Here is a 24911-nt window from a genome sequence, read left to right as displayed (position 1 = left end):
CATGGAAGAGCCGTTTTATTTAGAAACCTGCAGTACAGACGAAAACTCAATCCAAGATCAGCTCACATTCATACAATCCAAATTATATCTGATTCTGGTATGAAATTACACTCTATCAAAAGTTAAGAGTATTTCCAAGGACTTAGGATCCAAAGCACCATCTTTATCTTTCTCTACATCTGAAAAGCAGCAGATCCTGCCTAACCTTGGATGTTAGTTTTCAAGCTTTCTACAATGGCCAAAGCCCCCCACCCCCCCCCCCCCACCAGATCTAGGCTTCCCATTCAGGTGCTGCCGCGCCTTGCAGCCATTCTGTGACTGGTAGAGCGGAGGGGTGGCCAAAGAAACACCTGGCTTGGGCCCTGTAGGCAGGCACAAAAGGATTCCACCATCATCTCCTAAGATCTTGGGGGATAGCTGGGGGACCTCCGTAGGTGATGTAATGGTTCTGTGCCTGCCTAGGAGGGACATGTTTCCACATGTTTCTCCAATCCACTTCACAGTCTGGTTCTCATGAAATGGCTTTGGGGAAGCACTGCTGCAGTTCAGCCTAAGCCTGTGGAAGTGGGTTGAAGAGCTAGACCCTGTCCTGTTTTACACAAGACTCTCTGCTGGTTTTGAGTCATTAGACCAGGGCTTCTTAATTGGCAGCTTGCAAGACCTTTTGGCCCAAGATATTTTTATGTGACCCATATTTTATTTTGAATATTGGATGGTTAAATTAATGGATATGGAGGATCACTTGTACAATTAGGACACACCTCTTCCAAGTACATAATCCAGTGTTTCTCAACCTGGGGGTCAGCATCCCTGGGGGGGTTGTGATGGGGTTCCAGAGGGGTCGCCAAAGACCACCAGAAAACACAGCATTTTCTGTTGGTCATTGGGGTTCTGTGTGGGAAGTTTGGCCCAATTTTATCATTGGTAGGTTTCAGAATGCTCTTTGATTGTAGGTGAACTCTAAATCCCAGCAACTACAACTCCCAAATGCCAAGGTCTATTGTCACCAAACTCCACCAATGTTCACATTGGGCATATTGAGTTTCCGTACCAAATTTGGTCCAGATCCATCATTGTCTGAGTCCACAGTGCTCTCTGGATGTAGCTGAACTACAACTCCAAAACTCAAGGTCAATGCCCACCTATGCCTTCCTGTATCCTCAGTGGATACTTTTAAGCAGAGGTTAGGTGGCCACTTCTCAGGGGAACTTTTGCAGTGGGTTATTGTGTTGGCAGGAGTTTGGACTTGGTGGCCCTTGGGATTCTTTCCAACAGTAGGTTTCTGTTTTATTTGCTTCCATTGAAATAAAACAATGTTTAGACCTTGGATGCTTGACCTTTGTTGTTTCCTACCCAAGACACCTTTTAAGATTTTTCGGTCAGTCAAAAAAATTTTTTTTCTGTAACGCAGGCTCAGGAAGGACAGATTTCTTGGGTTTGGGACAGTCTCTTTAGAGAAAGTTGCACTTTCCGAACCTTACATGAACTGGAATGCATGTGAAAATTTAAACTTTTCAGATTTTTGCAGTGTCTGTCAATTTCAAAATATTGCCATTGCAGCTTGGTTTGCCTTGTTGGATGACTTGTGCTGGGAACAGGATGGGATGTGTGTGTGGTTCTGCTGGCCCTCTTGATATCTTTTAGTACCAGTGGTCATACTGTCCTTTTTGGCCACCTCACAGAGATGGAACTTAGAGGTACTGTTTACAGTATCTGTGTTCCTCCCCGGATGGGTCCAGCAGGCAGTAATTGTGGTGAATCCTGTAAACGTATTGATCTCCAAGGCCTGTTTCGACCTCTATTCTATTCAACAACATTTACATGAAAACACAGAGAGAGGTTGTTCAGAGTTTGGGGTTCAATGCCACTAGCATACTGATTGTACTCCCATCTATTTCTCCTTTCCACCTAACTCCAAGAAGCTGTTTGATGCTAAACCGTGTTTACTGTCAACAATGGAGTGAATGATGGCAAAAACTGCAATCAAAACTAAACAAAGTGGAGATTTTTAGTCAGTTAAAAAGTAAATGAGGTTATACTCTTGCTGCAGGTTTTCAGTTTGAGTAAGCTGTTGGTTCCTATTTGCACAGGCTTATTTTTGGCAGTAGGGACAGGGTTTTTTCCCACTTTTGCCACAAAGTCCACCAGATCCCATCTTACACAGTAAAATTACTTCCAAGGTGGCTCCATGGCGAAAAGGGGGGGGGGACCTCCTGCCACCACCCCAATTTTTCAGTGTCACACGATGGGAGGCTTCCTGTCTTTCCATGAGGAAAGATGGGTTTGGCTGGCTTAAAGAGGCTCTCAATGTGTGTTGAGGTAGAGGAGAAGGTGGGATGGTGCAGGCCGACAGGTCCCCATGCCCCCTGGATGGGAATTGCTGGGGTCATCGTGATTCATGACGATGCTCAGCAATTCGGGCAGCAAGTGTGAAGAGGTTCTTGAATTCAGCTGTGAACCTTGTAGCCCAGATTTCCTAGTGGCTTGAAGTGCCTCTGGACACTTAGGGCTGCGCACAAGCTGCGCCCATCCCTTGAAATGCCTGATCTGGCCACAACCACAAATGCCCTAATCACATCCCATTTGGATTACTGTAACAAGTTCTACATGGGTTGCCTTTGAAGACCATTCACTAATTTTAGCTAGGATGCACCTACACTGTAGAGTTAATGCAGTTTGTCACAAGATGTAAAGATGTGCACTAGCTGTAAAAGAGGATGGAACAAACGTGTGGATAATGGGTTATCAGTAGTTCCTTGACATGCAGGACTGATCTTTTCACTTGTCTACCGGTTAATTATTATGCGAAGAGAATCCTGAATTAGTTAGAGCTTTGGCTCTTCTCTTTTTCTGTCCTTTGTTGTCAGAGAATCATACTCTGCTCAGACCATGTCTCTGAAATTCCCCAGTCTCTTACAAGGAGGTGGCATCACTAAAATTCAAGATCTGAAATAATTTGTGATGTGTGTGTGCCTTTAAATCACACATTGACTTGCAGATTAAAAAAAAGAAAAGAAATTAAGTCTAGGAATACGCAGAAATGGCTTGCCAGATCCTCCCCTAGAACAGAGATCCCCAAACTAAGGTCCGCATGATGGAGGTGGGCCTCCAATGTAACTTACACAGCACCGGCCCCTAAACTTTAGACTTTGGATCACCCCAAGTCTCACATGACTTGAAGGCACACAACAACAATCCTAATTAACTTGACTAACTCATTAGCCAAAAACAGGCCCACACTTCCCATTGAAATACTGGGAATTTTATGTTGGTTAACATTGTACTTCATTTTAAATATTATATTGTTCTTTCTACAAATAAGATATGTGCAATGTGGTTAGGAATTCATTCATTGGGTTTTTTTCTAACTATTGTCTGCCTCCCCCCCCCCCCCAATAGCCTGAGGGACCATGAACCTCAGTTAAAAAGTTTCGGGACCCCTGCTCTAGATTAAAACTATACTAATTTGGTGGTATGTCTCTCTTCACTCCCATTACTGGATTCACTCCTGCTGATGTTTGTGGGTAAAGCACCCAAGTCGTCAAAAAACTGGGTTGTCCTTGTTGAAAAGTTTTCAATAAAAGGCTTCATGAACCTGGGAGTTTTACACATTTTGCTTGGCAAGCCCCCTTCATTCAGTTCAAAGGGCAGGGGGGAATGGGGCTGTTGTAAGTGAACTGGCCTTGCTGCTGCTTTCTCATTCCTCCAGTGAGTAACCTAACTGCAGAAACCCTGAGAGCCAAGTGTGAAGATCCAAGGGCTCCACAGGACAGAGTCCGAGGACCCATCCAACTGCCTTGTCTGTATTCTCCCTTTCAAAGGGATTCAAGTGAAGCTGTTTGAGAACAGAAATTAAAGGCATGTTTTGTTTACTGAGTGGCTCGGTCCTTAACTTTATTTTATTTATTTTTTGGAAAAAGAAAGCCTGTGCTTGTTTTTAATTATTGTTCTTTGCCGTTTACAATGGGATTAACTCAATACTTTGTTAAAAACAATTATGTTTGCTTATGCGCTAGTACACATGCCTGCCTAAAGCACAAAAGAAAAGAAAAACAAAACAAAAAAGTGGCACAACTTCATACAAAATAAAAATGGGAATGGAAAGAAATCCCTGTGTTTCAAGAGGGTGAGATTTACTTTTGTTTGCATTGCTATAATTAATATTATGATGTCATCTTGTAGAGCAGACATCTTCAGCCAATCGCTGAATGGTAAGTCAACACTTTTGAGAGTCAGTGTGGTGTCGTAGTTTGAGCATTGGATTACAACCCAGGACAATGGGGTATGAATTCCCACTCAGCCATAGAAACACACTGAGTGGCCCTTGGCAAGTCCAGCGTACTTGTCCGAATGCATCTCCCTCTACATCCCACCCCGGATTTTGAGATCATCTGGGGAGGCCCTGCTCTCGACCCCACCGCTATCACAAGCGAGGTTGGTGGGGACGAGGAGCAGGGCCTTCAGAGTGGTGGCCCCTCACCTGTGGAACTCACTCCCGGGGGAAATCAGGGCATCAACATCCCTCCTCTCCTTCAGGAGGAAATTAAAACGTGGTTGTGGGACCAGGCCTTCAGGCAATCTGACAACTAGATAAGGACAATCAGACGACTGGACTGACAGGACTGACAAAGTGGAATTGGAATTTGGACTGTGAGATGGCGAACGCTGAGCGTTAATTAGATGAAACTGGTTTTATTGGGTTTATTGTTGTAATGCAGAAACTGAGTGTTAATTGTTGAATTGCTGCCATATTGTTTTATTTTATCGTTATGTTGATGCCGGCATCGAATTGTGCCTTTGTAAGCTGCCCTGAGTCCCCTCCGGGGTGAGAAGGGCGGGGTAGAAGTAACCGAAATAAATAATAAATAAATAAATACTGTCTCAGGGTCGTTCCAGACAGGTCCTCTATCCCAGGACTGATCCCGGGTTTTCTGTTTATCTCAGATCATCTGGCAGTGCAGACTCACATAATCCACTTTAAAGCAGAAAACCTGGGAACATATCCTGGGATAGAGAGCCTGTCTCAAAGGAAGGTCATGGTAGACCCCCTCAGGACGACTCTTTCCAAGGTTGTTCCCTCCGATGTGTTTACTGTAGGGTCAACAAAACTCGAAAATGATATGAAGACATAAACAACAGTGTCAACACCTATGTAAATGCCCTTGATTTTATGAGCCTATGGGAGTTGGAACTAATACCTAAATTTAGGTTGTCGAAAATTATGATAAAAAACAACCGGAGAGCTTCTTAGCTCAATGGAGAATTAAAAAAATATTTCTGATCATGTTTTTTAAGACATATGTTTGAATCAAATACAATTCTAAGTATAACAAAAACAGAAAGTGCACTGCTGTTAACTGTTTTAGTTTGACGTACTGTCGAAGGCTTTCATGGCTGGAATCACTGGGTTGTTGTAGGTTTTTTGGGCTGTATGGCCATGTTCTGGAAGCATTTTCTCCTGACATTTTGCTGCATCTATGGCAGGCATCCTCAGATGTTGTGAGGTCTGTCTATGACCTCACAACCTCTGAATGCTTCTAGAATGCTTCTAGAACACGGCCATACAGCCCAAAAAACCTACAACAACCCAGTGTTTAAAATTGCCTATGTTGAAGAGAAGGCACTTAGTAGCCAAACTGCAGAATTATAGCATTTTGATATGACTGACAGCCATGCCTCAATGCTATAGAATCTTGCGATTTGTTGGTTTGTCAGCTATGTAGAGCTCTAGTACCACAACAAACTACAAATCCCAGGATTCTACATCATTTATCCATGGTAGTTAAAGTGTTATAAAACTATTATAATTCTACATCTTGGCTATACTAATCTATTCATCTTTGAACAGAATCCCTCTTGGGATATTATTATTATTATTATTATTATTATTAAACTTTATTTGTACCCCGCTAGCATCTCCCAAAGGGATTCGATGCGGCTTACAACAGGCCGGAACCCAGCACAACACAATACCACAATACAACAATACAAAAACATAGCAAATAAAACAGTTAAAGCAGAAAACAGTGGCAATACACAATACAACAGGACATATTAAAAGAAACTGAGCCGGCTGGAGTGGGGTACAGGGATAGACTTCGTGACCAACCCTTGTATTTCCTGCACCATTTAAGAATTAAATTTCAAAGCTGAATTGATTAGATGGGCACACACAGGGGAAAAAATCACATTTATTTGTATGACTTTGTTTATTTTATAATGAGCTGATGCATCACAGTGGAAAAGCAATAACAAGAATAATATGTTTGGTCGAAGGCTTTCATGGCCAGAATCACTGGGTTGTTGTAGGTTTTTTCGGGCTATATGGCCATGTTCTAGAGGCATTCTCTCCTGACGTTTCGCCTGCATCTATGGCAAGCATCCTCACTACCTCTGAGGATGTTTGCCAAAGATGCAGGTGAAACATCAGGAGAGAATGCCTCTAGAACATGGCCATATAGCCTGAAAAAATCTACAACAACCCGCAAGAATAATCTGTTTATTCAACTATCAACAAATTTCATGCCTGGCTGATCACAATGGTGTGAGAAAAATGTGTCATGGGAGTTACATGAGTCCCCTTATACCCATTTGGCAGCTGCTGAATCCAGCTCAAAACACCCCTTAAATTGCTCAAGTTACTTTAAATGATAATATTTCCACAGAATAAGATCAAACCATTTTCTGGTGATTTTTCATGTTGTTGTAGCTCAGCGTCCTGACAGAGCTGCTACTCCTAGTAGCAGTGGGGAAAGGTCTCCACGGGAGTCAGAGAGTGAAAGGCAGCGTCAACACGTTAGAGCAGGGGTCCCCAAAGTACGGCCCGGGGGCCGGATCCGGCCCGCCGGGGGCATTTATCCGGCCCCTGGCAGGGGTGGCTGAAGCAATAGCAGCCTGGCTGCTGCTCCTCTCCCGCTCGCTCGGGGGCTGGGAAGGAAGAGGGAGGCGGAGGCGCGGGCGGTGTGAGTGCCGGGTCTGAATGGAGGGAGCGAGAAGGCAGGCAAGCAGATAGGGCCTTCCTGCCCCCCATCCAGCCCCTGGATGCTCCATCTCCACCTGTCGAGCGCCAGGGTGTATGAGGCGTGGTGCACCATGGCTGGGGCTGCAAGGTTGGCAGGCAGCGGGAGGTACCTCTGTCTCTTTTCTCCACGCTCCTAGCCAGCCACTCTCCTCTTGCTGCTCCTGTTGCCCCCGGACGGGAGACGGAGATGGAGCATCTGGGGGCTGGGGGCAGGAAGGCCCCGATCTGCTTGCCTGCCTGCCTGCCTGCCTTTCACCCTTCCTTCCTTCCCTCCTTTTGCCTTTCTTTTCCCTTTCCTTCCTTCCTTCTATCCTTCTCTCCTTCCATCCTTCCTTCTTTCGGCCTTGATCCCTCCCCTCCCTTCCCCTTTCCTGGCTTTTCCATTCCTTCCTTCTTTCCTTCGGCACTTGGCCGCTCCCTCTCTCCATTCAGATTCAGCTCCGCCTCCTCATCCTCGCAGCAGCAGGGCCAAGGGGCCACACCAAGGCCAGTATTCCATTTGCAGCATATCAGGATTTTGTGCCAAATTGGGTAAAGACCCATCATTGTTTGAGTTCACAGTGCTCTCTGGATGTAGGTAAACCACAACTCCAAAACTCAAGTCCAATGCCCTTCAGTTTACTTCAGGAGACTGTTGTTGTTGTTGTTATTGCTCCTGCAGTCATTCTAACTTCCTGCCTGGCAGAAGGAAGGGGCTGGACTAGATGACCTTTGGGGGTCCCTTCCAATTGTATGAGTCTAATAATAATAATAATAATAATATACTAATGCTATCTTCCTGCCTGGCAGAAAGAAGGGGCTGGACTAAATGACCTTTGGGGGTCCATTCCAACTGAGTTCATAAATAATAATAATAATAATAATAATAATAATTATTATTATTATTATTATTATGTCTCTCTCTTCCCCCCCCCCCCCCCCCTCCAGTATGTTCTGTTGTTCATGGGAGTTCTGTATGCCAAGTTTGGTTCAGATCCATTTTGGAGGAGCTCAGAATGCTCTTTGATGGCTGGTGAACTCTAAATCCTCAGAACTGCAATTCCCAAATGTCAGGGTCTCTTTTCCCTATTCAGCTGTGAATGTGATTTGATAGCTTTCCATTGAATGTTTAAAGCAGGCATGGGCCGGCTTGGGCCCTCCTTGTGTTTTGGACTTCAGCTCCCACTACTGGCTGTTAGGAATTGTGGGAGCTGAAGTCCAAAACACAAGGAGGGCCAAACTGGCCCATGCCTGCTTTAAAGAATAGTAATAATGTTTAATTCTATTGTAACGTTTCATATATTTGTAGATTTAAAATTGTATTGAAATGTAAGCTGTTTTGGCCCCTTCCACACAGCTGTATAAAATCCACACTTAACTGGCTTACATGGACTCTGATAATGCAGTTCAAAGCAGATATTGTGGATTATCTGCTTGATATTCTGGGTTATATGGCTGTTTGGAAGGGCCCTTTCAGACAGGCCCTATATCCCAGGATCTGATCCTAGGTTTTCTGTTTATCCCAGATTATTTGGCAGTGCAGACTCATATAATCCAGTTTAAAGCAGAAAACCTGGGATCAGATCCTGAGATATAGGGCGTCTGGAAGAGCCCACAGTCTCCTTGTGGAGACAAAAAGTGGTGTATAAATAAACGTAATATTAAATTGTAGAACAGAAATCTGTTCCTGGTTTGAAAGTGTTATTTTCTGTTTAATTGTGCGTCCCTTACTTTGAAAGTAGTAGTTCTCATCCAGAAACTGTGTGGCTGCCACAAACTATTGGCCAAAAAGTTTGGACAATTGGCTGATCAGCAAACATATTCATGGGTTCCTGCTGTTATAGTAAACCTGTTACCCATGCTACGACATGCTTGAAGCCAAATTTTCATTTATTTGTAATTAGAAATAAATGTTTCACAATATATAAAACAAATGTTTCACAATATTCCCGTGTAAACTATAGTCCGGCCCTCCAACAGTCTGAGGGACAGTGAACTGGCCCCCGGTTCAAAAAGTTTGAGGACCCCTGCATTAGAGAAACCCTCCTGGCACCAAGCGACAGTGATACGTTTATGGGCTTCTCAGATTACGACATGGGGAATGGGGAAGCATCTAGAGGTGTTAAAAGGACTGTTTGTGAGCCAGAATCTGAAGGAGAAGCACAGAGGAAGTGTATTCGGGAGTTACTTAGGGAACCCACTTCTGAGGAGGACTTTTTGGGCTTTGAGGGGGATTTGGGGTCTGGAAGTGACATGGAAGGGGAGGAATTGGATTGGACTCAGGTACAGAATATAAGAGACATCTGCAACCAGCCCACTTCCAGCGAGGAGTTCGAGGGGTTCATGGGGGACTGGCAGCCAGGTGATTCTTGGCAGAATCTGACCCCTGATAGTAATTGGCAAAGGTGGAGAGATGGGCATTCAGCTGCAGACTTGGAAGCAGGCGATAGCGATGATGAAAGGGTGGGGAGCTCATCAAGCTCTGACAATGAGCTTTAAAATATAAGGGAGTTCTGTTGGCACATCTAGTTGCAGGAAGCAAAGTGTCCAAATGGGACCTTACTCTTTGCCTTGCCAAACTGTCACTTTTGGGTCCCAGGCTCCAGCCTCGTAAGTTCTTGTTGTTCCAGCTTTCCAGCTTTGATTCATTCGGATTGACCTCAGGACCGGTTTGACCACGCTCTGGCTTTTCTGGACTTTACGTGTTTATATTTTTGGGACTGAAACATTCTTTTGTTCTGAAACTGCGATTTTCTTTTCCAGTGACTGTATTTCTGCTACATATTGATTTTTAAGCAGTTTGCTTCATTTTTAGTTTAATCTGGATCAAGAGTCTACACTATAATCCGGATTATATTTTAGTTTGCTCTATTGACTCAATTTTGGTGTCAAACTACTCCAATAGACTTCAGCACTGCAGTTAAGTGCTTTTCAAGACTTTTTGTTAACAATAAAGCTGTGTTTTACCATTTGAACTGTGTCTGGCGTGTTTGAAGGCATCTGGGTTCTGACACATGTGGTGTTGGTCTAGACACGGTAAATAAAAATGGGTCCATCCTGAGCTGTAATTGCTTGTGTGAATGTAAATTGGGTTTTTATCTTTTTGTTTATGTTGTTTTGCATCTTTATATGGCATTGAATGTTTACCTCTCTGTATGTTGCAATCTGCCCTGAGTCCCCTGAGGAAGATAGGGCGGGATAGAAAGAAAGTCACATTTACTTATTATTTACTTATTTACTATATTTGCATACCACTCTTCTCAGCCCTCAGGGCGACTCAGAGCGGTTAACAAAGCAAATCCAATACTTAAACATGATAAAAACAGTTCTCCACAGGCACATTTCACATGGACAAGAGGAAGGCCCTTCTGAGTGGTCTCTCCCAGACCATGGAAATCCACTCCAGTGGCAGGGAAAGGCTCTTTTATTCGGGCTGGCTTTTGCCAGTTCACTGACTGCTGAAAAAAGTGCGGCATTCTTTAATCCATGTATTAAAGTTGGCTGGATTTTTATATTTTGTTTAACTACATTTTTGTTACAAGTTTTGGGGAGGATCTCTGGTGATCAATGTGCAAAGTGGGCCAAAGGATGCAATGATAATTGAATGTAATTGCTGTTTTAATGTTTTATTGTAATATGAATTATGATGTTTTATTGACTGTATGTGATATTATGGTTGGAAACTGGTCTGAAGGGTGCTTGCTTTGTGAGAGCCCATTGCCTCAGCCTTATCTTCTCATTCCCTGGGCAGCTCTGCTTGGTCCTATATAAGCGTATAGGTTTTTTTTATATATATAAAAAATAGTGAAAATAACAAGGGATGCTGATGCAGGGCTGACATATTTCCCTATATTTTGTTACAGATGGCTCGCAAAAGTGACGATACCGGACTGCCAGATGTAGAATATTTTACGTTCAAGCATGACTACAGATTCCTACAGCTACTGTCTCTGTAAGTTTATACACTTTTCTTAACCCTTGGATGTGTATGTGTTGTTGCAGTTATAGAGGATGTGTTCCCTTCTATGACTTCCCCCTTTTTTTCTAGATGAGCAGCAAATCATAAATAATTTTAACAAGAATTGCATTCCCTTCATCAATACAGGAGGTTTCTGCACACCCAATATTTTAGAATAGCGTGAACAGTACCATAGTTTGATTATGTTTCTTTTATTTCTTGAGACATGTCCGAGTGTGGTGTAGTGGTTGGAGTACTTGGGAGTCCTAATAATCCCTGCTGGCTCAAGAAACACACTAGGTGAACCTTGCATAGTGACTGTGTTTCAGACTGACCCACCTCACTGTTTTTTTAAGGGTAACATCAAGAGGAAAACACAAAACAAATCATAATGAACACGTGGTTGCTCCTTTTCACAGCAGGGTTCGCAGCCTTCTTAATTTTGCTACACATATCTTAAAAAGCAAGACCATTCATTGAATATCATCAGTGTAGTAGAGCAGAGTTTCTCAAACTGTTCTCCACCAGATGTTTTGAACTTCAGATCCCACAATTCTTAACAGCAGGACTATTTTAATAAGAAGCACTGAAAATACACACACACACACACACATGTTCTCCTCTCCAGCAGGGACCATGCTTCCTTCCAGTGGCAGCATGTGAATATCTGTGTTAACATCTACAATGCCCTTTGAATTGCATTATATGGTCAGTGTAGTCCAGTGGTACAAAACCCGTGGGCCCCAGCCCACAGGTGGGCCGTGAGACCTAAAATAAAGTCCGCAAGAGGGAGAGAAGGAAGGAAGGAGACGCACATTGCCCTCGCCCGTACTTTCTCGGCTGGCAGATAAGACTCACCTGGTGGCACACATGAGGGGGCAAGAGAGAGAAGCAGAGGGAGAGAACTGCCCCATGGTTGGCATGGAGACACATCACTAAAGAGCGCGGGAGCCGGTGGGTCAGTTCGCACATGGGGAGGAGGGCAGGCTGGCCTTGGTTGGCAAGGCGATGCCTCAGCTTGAGGTTTGGGTGTAGAGGCTGCTTGTCAGGTGCCTCTCCCTTTGGCAATGGCTCCGAAGCGTCCCAAGAGCGGAGGTGGTGGGGAGACCTCTACGACCCCAGGGACTGGCTCGAAAAACTGGGAAGCTGGGCTGATGGCTGCCTGCTTGGAAGAGGTGCATTTTCTATAGGAACAGTCGCTAGGTCCATTGGAAATGTGAAAGGAGATGCGTTACCCTGCGTGGTGTGGCGTGGTGTGGGTGGAAGGAAGGAACAGCACGGAGGAAACAAAGCACCAGCATTGTGGCAGGTCTCTTTGGCCTGGCCTCTGTGTTGTACATTGCCTCAATAGAACTAGATATCCCATCAATTCAAGCCACTCTTTGAACACAAACTATTCTTCTGAAAGTTTTGAAATCAACTTCCAAAACCACCAAGGCCTCTCTGCTGTTTGTTTCCTTTGTTTGCCTTGCGTTGCCAGAAAAGACACTACAGATCCCATATAGTCAAAATATTCTTCCTAAAGGTGGGAAATCAACTTTAACTAAGCGATTCAGACATTTCAAAAATTTTGGAAAGTTCCGAAAAATTTTAAGGAAAAATTCGGAATTCAATTCTGAATTGAACCACTATATCCGAAACGGGTTTTGAACCCATTTTTTGGATCAACCAAGCCTAACAATGATAGCACTAAATTCCTACTTTTACTGCCATGATAATATTCTGTGGAACCCCAGGATCTGCAGTTGAGGGTACGATGCTTAGCGCTCTCTGTCAAAGAGATATAGCATCTCACCAAACTAAAATGCTCAGATTTCCATTGGATGGATCCATGGCAGGGAAAATTAAATCATAGCACTACAATTGTGTAGTGGGAAAAAAATCCTAACCTCAGAAGATACCACTAGGCTCAGTGTTCTTTCAAAACAAATGAGAAACCATCCAGTTCTTTGTAGTACGTTGGGTCACAATTCCTTAGAAACAGAAGGTACTTTTAAAACAGTTATTTCCCCAGGATTTGTACTGCATTAAGCTTCAGCAATTGTCACCTCAAAAGTACCACTAGATATAACTACCCTATCAGTCTTGAGAAAGCTACACAAATTGGATCAAAGTGCTTTGTCATCAACAGGTTACTAATAAATGATACTATCCAATCAACTTTTTGTCCAATTTTCTGGGTTTTCCACAGTTAAAACCACAGGGCTATTGACAGTTTTATCAGGAAGCAGATGGAGGATTTCTGTGGTGTTATAGTATCTTCTTTTGTTCTTTTGTAGTGATCCAAACTTTAATATCGAGGAGAAGCTCAAGAAATTTGGAAGAACTAAGGCAGAAGATGAGGAATTCCTGGTAAGTGTCTTTTCAATATTCTTCTATTGTCTGCTTTGTGTCTTGCATTGATGTGTGTCAGTGGCATTCCCCAAACTAAAAGTGACAATTAGCACAGAACATTTCCAATGTTATAAAGCGATGTCCTGGATTGCATAACACGAAAGGCATAACACAGGATATAAATGGCCTTGCAATAACAGAATATACAACTGACAGATCCTCTTGTAACTGATATCCCAAAATGATTTCTGGGTTGACAGTTTTTGCAGAATCATCTGCCGGCTTTTGCTGCTACTGCTGCATGGATGTATATATGCCTTCAAGGCACCTGGCAACTTGATTCATAGGGTTTTCTTAGACAAAGCATACTCTGAGGTGGTTTTGCCTGTTCCTCCCACTGAATCATAGCATGAAATACCTGGTGTTCATGGTTGGTCTTTTGTCCAAATATTACTGAGGGTTAGCTCCTCTGTTGCGCCAGCTCCACTGGCTGCCAATCTGCTACCGGGCACAATTCAAAGTGCTGGCTTTAGCCTTTAAAGCCCTAAACGGTTCTGGCCTGACCTATCTGTCCGAACGCATCACCCCCTATGAACCAGTTAGGACACTAAGATAGTCTGGGGAGGCCCTGCTCTCGATCCCACCAGCCTCACAAGCACGGCTGGCGGGGACGAGAGTCAGGGCCTTCTCAGTGGTGGCCCCTCGGCTGTGGAACGCCCTTCCCGCAGACATTAGATCGGCCCCCTCCCTACTGGCATTCAGGAGAAGAGTGAAGACCTGGCTCTTTGAACAGGCATTTAATTAAGCAGTGCAATTAATTGATTAATTATTGGAACATGGAATAATGGACAAGGAGATCGGATTATGACTTTACTGATGAGACGTGATGGATTAGTTATATGGATGTATTGATGTTATATTGATGTACTGATGTATTGTTATATTGATGTAGTTGCCATGTTTACTGTTTTAAATGCTAATGTTGTGCACTTTGTATACTGATTTGGTTGTAAACCGCTCTGAGTCGCCTACGGGCTGAGAGAGAGCGGTATACTAATGAAGTAAATAATAAATAAATAACAATAGCTTTGCTTCACTTCCAAGTTCAGATGGATCTGGTTCCTTCATGGTATTTAGGCTTTGGTGCTCACATTTCGTTATATTTTGGAATGTATCTGTGTTGGAAATAACGGTAAACAATTAATCTGGTTGTTTTAAATATGAATGTACCCGAATCTTTAAAAATCTTCATATTCAGAGTGGAAACAATATAAGATTTTAAAAACCTGACTATGCGGGGAAACCGAAAAACACACCGTCTTCCACCCAGACCCAGAGCCTCAAAGTCTTCGTTCATATCGCTGTACACTCACAGCACTCTTAATACTAAATTAGTATTTCCACTTCCTAATTTTTATGTGAGATTGGTAAAGGAGGGGAAAGAATATAATTTCTGTTCATTGTAAAAGAATTGATCACACATATAAATTGCTTCAAACTTGGAATGGAAAGGATGCTTAAAGAAAAGTAAATCTGGAGAAAAAGTGAAAATGACATTTCCTCTTGAGTATACTAATCAGGAAAGAAATTAAATTTAAAGATTTACCAACGAGACTGTAAAGAAAAGGAGGAGGGTCTGCTAGGTTTTTCCCCCCATAAGACATTTGGTGTGTGAATTTTTTGAAAATATGTAAGATTGCTGGGGGATTGTTTGCTTTGCATAGTCTTGCACAATACACACATGCATTAGTCTGGAAAGAAATGAAACATATAGCACAAGTTGAGAGCTGGGAAACTAATTTAACTAATTTAACAAATACTGGCAAACACACACAGTCAAATCCTCTTGTTCAGTTATCCAACCAGAAAGCCATATTTTCTCTTCCAGTGCACTCCATTCTGTTCCTCGTCCCATCCAATTTTCAGTTATCACCACCGCAATGATCTGCCTTGTACACATAGTTCTCTTTGGACTGATTTTGTGGTGTTTTCCCAAAGATCCTCCTATCAAGTTATTCTCTCCAAAGTATGCTCTTGTGCACAGCTGCTACTGGTTTGATTGCATATGGGTTGAAAATTTATCTCTGAGCTTTAGGATAAAGGGCAATGATTTTTCCTGTGATAAGTCTTATACCAGTAGCTAATAGAAATGACAAAGAGTAGCAGAATCATTGTATCCATTTGTTTATGGCAATTTAACACATCGATATCTTCATGTGAATTGAATGTTTTTCTGCTCACATTTTTTGCTAATCAGTCTCCTATTTACTGAAGCCAACTATCGTACCCCATACTATTTTGAAAAGGCTCAAGTCCCCCAGAAGCCATTTTTGAAGTGCAAGAAGACTGATGATACAGGGGAGGATATTCAGCAAAAAATGTGCCTTTTTTGCAATTAGAAATATATGCTTCTGGTTGAAAACAGTGAATTGTTTGCACATCTGGATGAGTAAACCTACTTTTGCATAGGGAAAAGTGCACAGATTTATATACAAGTTATATATTGAAAGTAACATTCAGTATGGTCCTCTGTTGACCCAGATTTTCAAAACTTTTATATATATATTGTGTATTTTTTTAAAATGACAGATTCATCTGGTTCCTGGTAACTTCCTTACACACCTTGTTTTCTCAATTTGTTTAAACCATGATGCTATATTTCTGGAATACCAACATGCTATCTCTTTGTGTTGCCTATTGTTTCCAGAGCTGAAACATTTCACAACTTGCTTTCATAATCATGTTTGTTTTGTTCTATTAAAAGGACACTCTGTCACTCATGATTTGTCTGAGAAACATTTTATAGAGTATTGTCAAAATTGCAAGGTCTTTTGAATAATAATTGAAGAACCATAGGAAAAAAGTTCTTTGTTTGGAGATGCCAGTGTCACTTTCCATCACTAGTCATCAAAAGTGGAATCCACTTGGGTCCCTTTGGGAAGATGGTGGAGGGGTATACATGAAGATTATTATTATTATTGTTGTTGTTGTTGTTGTTGTTGTTGTTGTTGTTGTTATTATTATTATTATTATTATTATTATTTTCTGACACAAAAACACAGTATGACACAGCAAACGAGATATATATGTTGGATTTCATATCACAAAATTACAAGTCGAATACGTCCCAAGTGTTTAGGACTGTGTGATATATTTTTGAATGATGCACGCAGATCCAAGTAAGGTGGCTTTTTGCTGTTGACAGATTGTGATTTTTGTCAATGTTCAATGTGCCGATTACCACTGGGACCACCTGTGCTGGTTTCTGCCAAAGCCTTTGCAATACAATTTTAAGGTCTTGATAATGGTTGATTTTTCCTATTGTTTTTTGTCAATTTGACTGTCACCTGGTATGGAGACATCAGTAATCCAAACTTTTTTTCTTTTCCACAATCGTGATGTCTAGTGTATTGTGTTCAAAAACTTTGTCAGTTTGGATTCGAAAGTCCTGCAGTATTTTTGCGTGTTCATTTGCCACTAACTTTGCAGGTTTATAATCCCTATTTACTATTGGCAGGTGGTACTTGTGACATAAGTTCCAATGAATCATTTCAGCCACCGAGTTGTGCCTCTGTTTGTAGTCTGTCTGTGATGATGATGATGATGATGATGATGATGATGATGATGATGATACCACAGTATGTCACAGTAAATGAGATCTATATGCTGGATTTCTTAGCACAAAATCACAAGTCAAACACTTCCAAGTGTCTACGACTGTGTGATGCATGATGATGATGATGATGATGATTATTATTATTATTATTATTTTATTGAGGCACATTTGTTGTCACACTAAAACAACTCCCATCTTCATGTTGTAATAAATGATATTTTTCTTGCAGTACCTGATAAGACCATATTTGAGGCGTCCGGATAGAGACATTGCCCAACGCATGAGGCTGGCCTTTTACCCCGACATGAGAAAAGAGCCCGGATGGGAACCTAACATAAAACCTACGGTCAGTATAATATACCAATCCCTTTCCTTTTTTTGTTCCTTTTGTTCCTTTGGTCTAGATCAGGTAGAGAGCTGGTCACATCAATACACTAGACATAAAAACTGCTATAGCATTATCATTTTTAAAATTGACTAGAGGCATGATTTGCATTTCTTTGCATTTGACGACTGCAAATTAGATTCAACACACATTTTGAAAACACTGGGAGGCTTAGACCTAAGAAAGAAATTGGTCAGTGAAAAAGTACTGGTGAACATGTGGAGCATTTCTCTAAAGTCCAAATTTGCTAAATGTGACTGAGTTTTTTTTATTGCAATTTTGGAGAACCTGGAATGACATTTCTTTCCTAGGCAGGCAGAAGAGCAGAAGGAGAGAGGCAGTAGGAGAACAGTTTAAAAAAAGCATGCCCATTGATTTTATGAAGCCTTAGCTTTGATTAGTACTTAGGTTTTCAAAATTTTGTGTGTATGTATGCGTGAATTTTCGATGGTTAGTTTTGTCCTTCTAAGCACCCTTGTCAGAGATAGGGATTTGATTTTTGCCCTCTGGGTTTCTTTTTTACTTTCCTTTGTAACCGGAATATATGATTGTGACAGGGGTGGCATCATTTTCTCTTCTGATATTGTTCTTCTTACTATATTAGATTTTTTTTGGGGGGGGAGAGAGATTGCTATTTAATTTTATTGCATTGGTTTCTTGTTGTTTTGCCTGCTTCTAATTAATTGACAAAAGAAAGCAGTTATTTATATTTTAGAATTTTGCAGCTCCCTTGTTAGATTTCCCTTCTCCGAAGCCCTTTAACCAAAGTCTTAATGGGGTTCTCCAAGGGGCTGAACTTTATTTCTAAATATGCCCAGTAACCTGGAAAACACCTGAAAAGGTAACAAAAACCTAGAATGGACACTAATGCTTGAGAGGACTCAGTTGTCAGTTGGAACGATCACTGGACTGACTGAAGCCTGTTCAAAATGCCTGCAACCTTTTCCCACTCAACATGCCATGAGTTCTAGGCTCCATGGCTTGTGTTCTCGTACGGCTGTACCAGGAGCTCCAACTTCCTTTTCTTGCTTTGAGTGTTTGCATGTATTCCAAGGTTCCATGCATTTTGCAATAAGGTGGCTTCCCTTGGTTTGCAATAATAGGGAAAATGACCCATCAATTATCATTATGCTTTTTAGTTCCTCCCCTTTTTCTGGGTTAAGGAGGGGAAAAGGAGACCTCCAGTTCACACAGAGAAGCCTTTCGTACAGGACGTGAATCACTTCCACCTGTAGAAAGCTTAGTCTTTTACAGCTTTTGCTGGAGGGATCCAGTCCCACAGCTATACAGCCAGCCTTCGCTGGGAATTGAAGACCTTCTTTCCTCTTGGAAATCTACAAAAGGACTCTGTTCGGTAAGGACCACACGTGGCGGCCATAACGCAATTTGGACCGGGTGTAGGGGCCCACGCCAACAGAGCCTAATACAGATTGCCCAGGTAGAGGTCAAGGATTTCCCTGATAGTGAAGAAACAGTTCATGAAGATAGTTGCCTGTCCCTTGTGGACAAGATTAAGAAAGCCACCAGTTGATTCAAAGCCTTGAAGTATTTGTTTGATTTATTGAAGACCTAAGCACTAATAAAGAACTTTTAAAACTTTCCAAGTTTCTAAAGACTTTGTTTAGGGAAATCTATAGGGCCTCTAATCCGAAGCACCCTCGGCGTTCCGTTGGGCATACAGAACACGTCCTGCCTACAGACCTTTTCACAGGCCCAGCGCGTGACAGCTCAGCTTGAGTTTCAGCTCCTTATCCCTTCCCTTATCACCCCCTTTGTTTTGTTTACCATCAGGCCGGATGAAAAATTCTGAAGTGGGGAAAAGTGGAGGAAGGGGAGGGAAAGTGGGAGAAAGAGAGGGAGAATTGAGGGAACCGTCTTACTTCATTCTCTACCATAGAGGCCCATCTTTTGGGATGGTCAGTCAGCCTATGTCCTTTCCCTGTCTTTCTCCCATTTTTGCTGTTTGGAGTCGAATGGCACCTGGCGCCTGAAAATGCATTCTGGGCTCCATTTTCATGCTTTGTGGAAATGGTGTCCCACGGAGTCTCACTGGAATTGCGCCTTTGTCATGGGATTATATGTTAGGGCTATTGGATATGAGATGCATACGATGGCCTCCATGGGACTTCATTTTCGAAGTGCATAGAAACTGAGCTCAAACTGCATGCAATAAGAGTCCTTCGACAGCATTTGGTGGAAATATAAATGCATCTGTAGAACAGAAAAAAAAATACAAAAATAAGAAAAAAGTACAAAAATAAGTGGAAACCATTTTTTTAAAAAGCATTTTAATTTATTAATATGTTTGTACATAAGCATGCATAAAACATCATTGTATAAGAGTTTGCTTGTAAGATTTCCAGTTACCTTTACCTACGTTGTGTCATATTTATTTTGCTTAAATGTGCCAATCATACCACAGCATGAACTAACACTGTTAATGAAATGCAAAATCACTTTGAGACTTGAACAGCAAGCACAAGTTTGGGAAACATAATTCTACCAATTAGTTGCACAATCCCTTTGTTTAACAAATCTTTACAGCATGTAGATAATAATCTACTGTACAGGCAAGAGGCATGTAGATAACAATGGTGTCCTTGAAGGGCAGTTCTGAAAATCATGCTTATATCATACCACTAGATGACCAGATTTTTGCGGTTCACCACTTCTTGAAAACTGATACAGCCCCTTAGATATTTGTACTGTCAAAGGCTTTCATGGCCAGAATCACTGGGCTGTTGTAGGTTTTTTCGGGCTATATGGCCATGTTCTAGAGGCATTCTCTCCTGACGTTTCACCTGCATCTATGGCAAGCATTCTCAGAGGTAGTGAGGTCTGTTGGAACTAGGAAAAAGGGTTTATATATCTGTGGAATGACCAGGGTGAGACAAAGGACTCTTGTCTGCTGGAGCTAGGTGTGAATGTTTCAACTGACCACCTTGATTAGCATTTGATGGCCTGGCAGTACCTGGGGCAATCTTTTGTTGAAAGGTGATTACATGTCCCAGATTTTTTTTCCTCTCTGTTGTTCCTTTTTCTTGTTCTAAACAGATGGCTGAATAATTCTTTATGACAATTTATGCTGTTCTGCAACTTAATTGTATCAGCAACACAATTACTCAGTAGTGTTTACTCTTTCCTATAAAGATTACCATTTACTTAGCACATTGTCCTCAGCTTGTTGATGTAGTAGTTTGTCAGTTATGTGTTGTGTGCTATCGCACGCTGGGCTCCTATAAAAGACTGCAAACAGGGCTTAAATTCTGTTCGCCCAATGGGACGCTGGGGTTGCCTCAGAGAGAGGTTTTTTGGGATTTTCCTGAAAAGATGGGCTTCAAAGTCTTTAAAGATGCAACAAAATCTTTATTACTGAACAAATAACGAATCTTCAACGATAAGCTTCAAAGTTTTCTTAATAAACTATTGGCGTTCTCAATCTTGCCCCGAAAGGCAGGCAACTGTTCCTTTACCGTTGGGAAAATCCCCGGCCTCTACCTGGGCAATCTGTCTTCTCTTCTGTTGGCGTGGGGCCCCTACACCCGGTCCAATCTGCTTTATGGTTGCCGCGAAGGGCCCTTACCGAACAGAGACTTTGCAGAACTTCCAGGAGGAGGAAGATGGCTGAAGCGCTGCGGGACTGGATCCCCAGCAAGAGAGCTGAGAGGCTGTCTCTGTATATCCCTGGCCAAGCTATGGGGCCTTTTCTCCCTGGCCAAGCTATGGGGCCTTTTCTCCCCGGCCAAGCTATGGGGCCTTTTCTCCCCGGCCAAGCTGTAAATGATGAAGCCTTTTACAGGAGGCCCTGATTTAAGTCCTGTAAGGAAGGCTTCTCTGTGTGGACTGAGCTAAAATGACTCCTATTCCCTCCAAAACCCAAAAAGGGGGCGGAACTAGGGAACCTAATGATAATTGACAGGTCATTGACCCAATAACTGCAAAGTAAGGAAAGCCATCTAACTGCAAAAGCAGAGAACTTTAAAATACATGCAACAAATAACCAATAGCAAGGCAAGCTGGAGCTCCTGGTATGGCTGTACCAGAACATATTGACTTAATTATTTCATGCCAATATTCATAAAATAAAAATAGATTGAAAAGTAATCCAATAGAAACGTCCAGGCTAGTGCAAGAAAAATATTAGGCTCTGTAGTTCAGGAGCCACATTTCAGCTTGAAGAGACTATTATATTAAATGTATGACATTTACTCACTGTATTATGTTTTTCTCCTGCTTTGCTGAGGTTTGAGAGTTCTTCCTTGAGAAGCTCTGAGATCTTATTTCTCTCAATGTGTAGCTAGCTAGGGAACTAGGCCCCTTCTACACTGTCATATAAAATCCAGATTATCTGCTTTGAACTGGATTATATGGCACTGTAGACTCATATAATCCAGTTCAAAGCAAATAATGTATATTATCTGATTTGATAATCTGGATTGTATAGCAGTGTATACAATCCAGATTATCAACTCCAAGTCATATTTCCAAGGATTTTGGGGAGCATGGAAAATATTTCAATTTACCTGGTTCTGAACGTATGTAAATTGGTGGTATTTTTATTGTATCAGAAGCGATTTGAGGGAAGTACTCACAAAAGTCAAATTAATATTAATTTTATTCAGTATGCACTTGCAAAGGGAATTTCAATTGCTTTAGCAACAAAAGTTAATTTCATTTTTTAAGGAAAGCCACTAAAAAAGAACATGTATGGGTCATTTATTTATTCAGATGGGTTATTTAGCGGCATGATAAATAATGTCATGCATTTTTTCCTTTTCAGAGAATCCCAGTCTCCAAAAGACCCACTCTCCTTTACCGGAACCCCGAAGACAGTAAGTACAATGCACTAGCTGTTTTGGGAGACACTGTGATTCATTACTAGCTGTCCCCTGCCACGCGTTGCTGTGGCCCAGTCTGTTGATATGGAAAATAAAAGTCATGAGAAAGTGTTGGTTTCTAATATATGCAATGTCTTGATGCTTGTGGGTAAACAGTATTTCTTGCTGTTTCTTTGTCAGTGTTGATGTGGAGAGTGTCTGGTTTGTCTATTCTGGAACATGCAACATATAATTGTCCTTCTTCAGGGGTCCCTTTCAAATCTATGATACTATATTTGTGTGTGAATCATATCTATCTATATCTATGGCGGGATGGCTCTTTGTCAGGACGGCTTTGATTATGTTTTCTTGCCCTGGTGAAGGGAGTTGGACAGGATGCCCTTGAGTATTTTCTGTTGGTCATGGGGGTTCTGTGTGGGAAGTTTGGCCCAATTGGTTTGTGGGGTTCAGAACATTCTTTGATTGTAGGTGAACTACAAATCCTAGTAACTACAACTCTCAAATGTCAAGGTCTATTTTCCCCAAATTCCATCTGTGTTCATATTTGGGCATATGGAATATTCGTGCCAAGTTTGGTCCAGATCCATCATTGTTTGAGTCCATGGTAGTCTCTGGATGTAGGTGAACTACAACTCCCAAACTCAAGGTCAATGCTCACCAAATCCTTCTAGTGTTTTCTGTTGGTCAAGAGAGTCCTGTATGCCCCAATTGGTTCAATTCTATCATGCTATTTGATTGTAGGTGAACTATAAATCCCACCAACTACAACTCCCTATCTATCTATCTATCTATCTATCTATCTATCTATCTACCTATCTATCTCTATAGCTGGATGGCTCTTTGTCAGGAGGACTTTGATTATGTTTTCTTGCCCTGATGAAGGGAGTTGGATTGGATGGCCTTAAGTTTTTTCTGTTGGTCATGGGGGTTCTGTGTGGGAAGTTTGCCCCGATTCTGTCATTCGTAGGGTTCAGAATGCTCTTTGATTGTAGGTGAACTGTGAATCCCAGTGACTAGAACTCCCAAATGTCTATTTCCACCAAACTCCATCTGTGTTCATATTTGGGCATATTGAGTGCTTGTGCCAAGTTTGGTCCAGATCCATCATTGTTTGAGTCCACAGTGCTCTCTAGATGTAGGCGAACTATAACTCCCAAACTCAAGGTCAATGCCCACCAAACCCTTCCAGTATTTTCTGTTTGCCAAGTTTGGTTCAATTCCATCGTTGATGGAGTTCAGAATGCTCTTTGATTGTAGGTGAACTATAAATCCCAGCAACTACAGCTCCCAAATGACAAAATCATAAATTTTTTAGTGATGGTCACTCCTTGTGTTGTGAGATGTTTTGTTGCCAAATTTGGTCTGATTTCGTTAAGTTGTTCTTTTGTTTTTAAGGCACTCATTATGCACAGAGCATTTATATATAGACTAGCCATCCCCTGCCATGCGTTGCTGTGGCCCACATGGGGGCTCTGTGTGGGAGGTTTGGCCCAATTCTATCTTTGGTGGGGCTCAGAATGCTTTGTGATTGTAGGTGAACTATAAATCCCAGCAACTACAAATCCCAAATGTCAAGATTCTATTTTCCCCAAACTCCCCCAGTGTTCACATCTGGGCATATTGAGTATTTGTGTAGAGTTTGGTCCAGATCCATCATTGTTTGAATCCACGGTGATCTCTGGATGTAGGTGAACTACAACTCCAAAACCAAAGGACACTGCTCACCAAACCCTTCCAGTATTTTCTGTTGGTCATGAGAGAGCTGTGTGCCAAGTTTGGTTCAGTTCCATCGTTGAAATATTAAATGGTATTTGATAGGAGAATAAGAGAAGAAGTACCTATTCAGGTCAAGAAAAACAAAGCGGATTCTGATGCAAAAGGCATTATCTGAGACAAAGGGCTCGTTCTTGTATTGACTCAGACAGTCCATTCTCATGCCAGAAGGAATTTCATTAGCTAGAAATCACCCATGCTTGGCTATGTCAAATCTGATTCTGAATATACTCAGAACTGGGAAATTATCCTCTGTGATTCCATGTTGTCTCTTTGCCGCATCTCCTAACAGTCCATTGCTCTTTTGGCCTGGATCTTTAGTAGAAGCAGTTTTATACTCCTGGGCTCTCTTCCTTCTCTTAAGTGGCCGGAAGCTCTTCTCTCCTTTCCCTAAAATGGTCCCTGCAGAACGGGCTCTAGCGTTTGACTGAGCAGGGTCAAGGGCATTTCAAAGAAGGAAGAATCTGCTCTCCAGATGATTTTTTTGTCCTGGTCTAGAGAAAAGGATCTCTCAGTTGCTGCTAGGATAATAATCCAATAAGCTTTGACTTTCAGATATTTCTCATGGGTGAGGCTGCATGCTGTCTTGGGTTTTAATATGCCTAGTGTGATGCAGTGATACAACACCTGAATTTAACACTAGTTATAATCTCAATTGCCACCTTCTTTCTGTGAAACTAAACTTAAACACCATTGGAAATAAGAGTGGAGCAGTGAATCCATTCCATGTGTTAATCTTTCAGTGAGTTATGATAATAATAATAATAATAATAATAATAATAATAATAACTTTATTTTTATACCCGACCATCTTCTCCCCAAAGGGACTCGGGCGGCTTACATGGGGACAAGCCCGAGAATCACAGATTAAAAACAACAGCATTAAAAACAGTCAGATAAAAACACAACACAATCACAACAACGATATCATGGCTGAAAAACAGAATCAGGATGGGTCTAGGCTCAGGTAGTGCAATGAATTCTTAAGTAGAGCTGAGGAAAGGTGC

At 41.9% G+C, this 24911-nt stretch overlaps 1 protein-coding gene across 1 annotated transcript in view; it reads left to right on the top strand.

Moving 5' to 3' along the window:
* The first annotated feature begins 6940 nt into the window (after nucleotides 1–6940).
* The window catches only part of LOC132768561 (uncharacterized), a 50405-nt gene continuing 32434 nt past the window's right edge, over nucleotides 6941–24911 (top strand). The window contains exons 1-5 of the mRNA XM_067463990.1: nucleotides 6941–7127; nucleotides 10864–10952; nucleotides 13238–13310; nucleotides 17138–17254; nucleotides 22074–22125. Of these exons, the coding sequence (XP_067320091.1) occupies nucleotides 10864–10952; nucleotides 13238–13310; nucleotides 17138–17254; nucleotides 22074–22125 (331 nt within the window). The 5' untranslated portion in view covers nucleotides 6941–7127. The remainder of the gene's footprint in view (nucleotides 7128–10863; nucleotides 10953–13237; nucleotides 13311–17137; nucleotides 17255–22073; nucleotides 22126–24911) is intronic.

This window comes from Anolis sagrei, chromosome 1, assembly GCF_037176765.1.
Source record: "Anolis sagrei isolate rAnoSag1 chromosome 1, rAnoSag1.mat, whole genome shotgun sequence".
Classification (NCBI taxonomy): Eukaryota; Metazoa; Chordata; class Lepidosauria; order Squamata; family Dactyloidae; genus Anolis; species Anolis sagrei.
The sequence above is the reverse complement of the archived record's forward strand: the minus strand, read 5'-3'. Positions and strand labels throughout refer to the sequence as shown.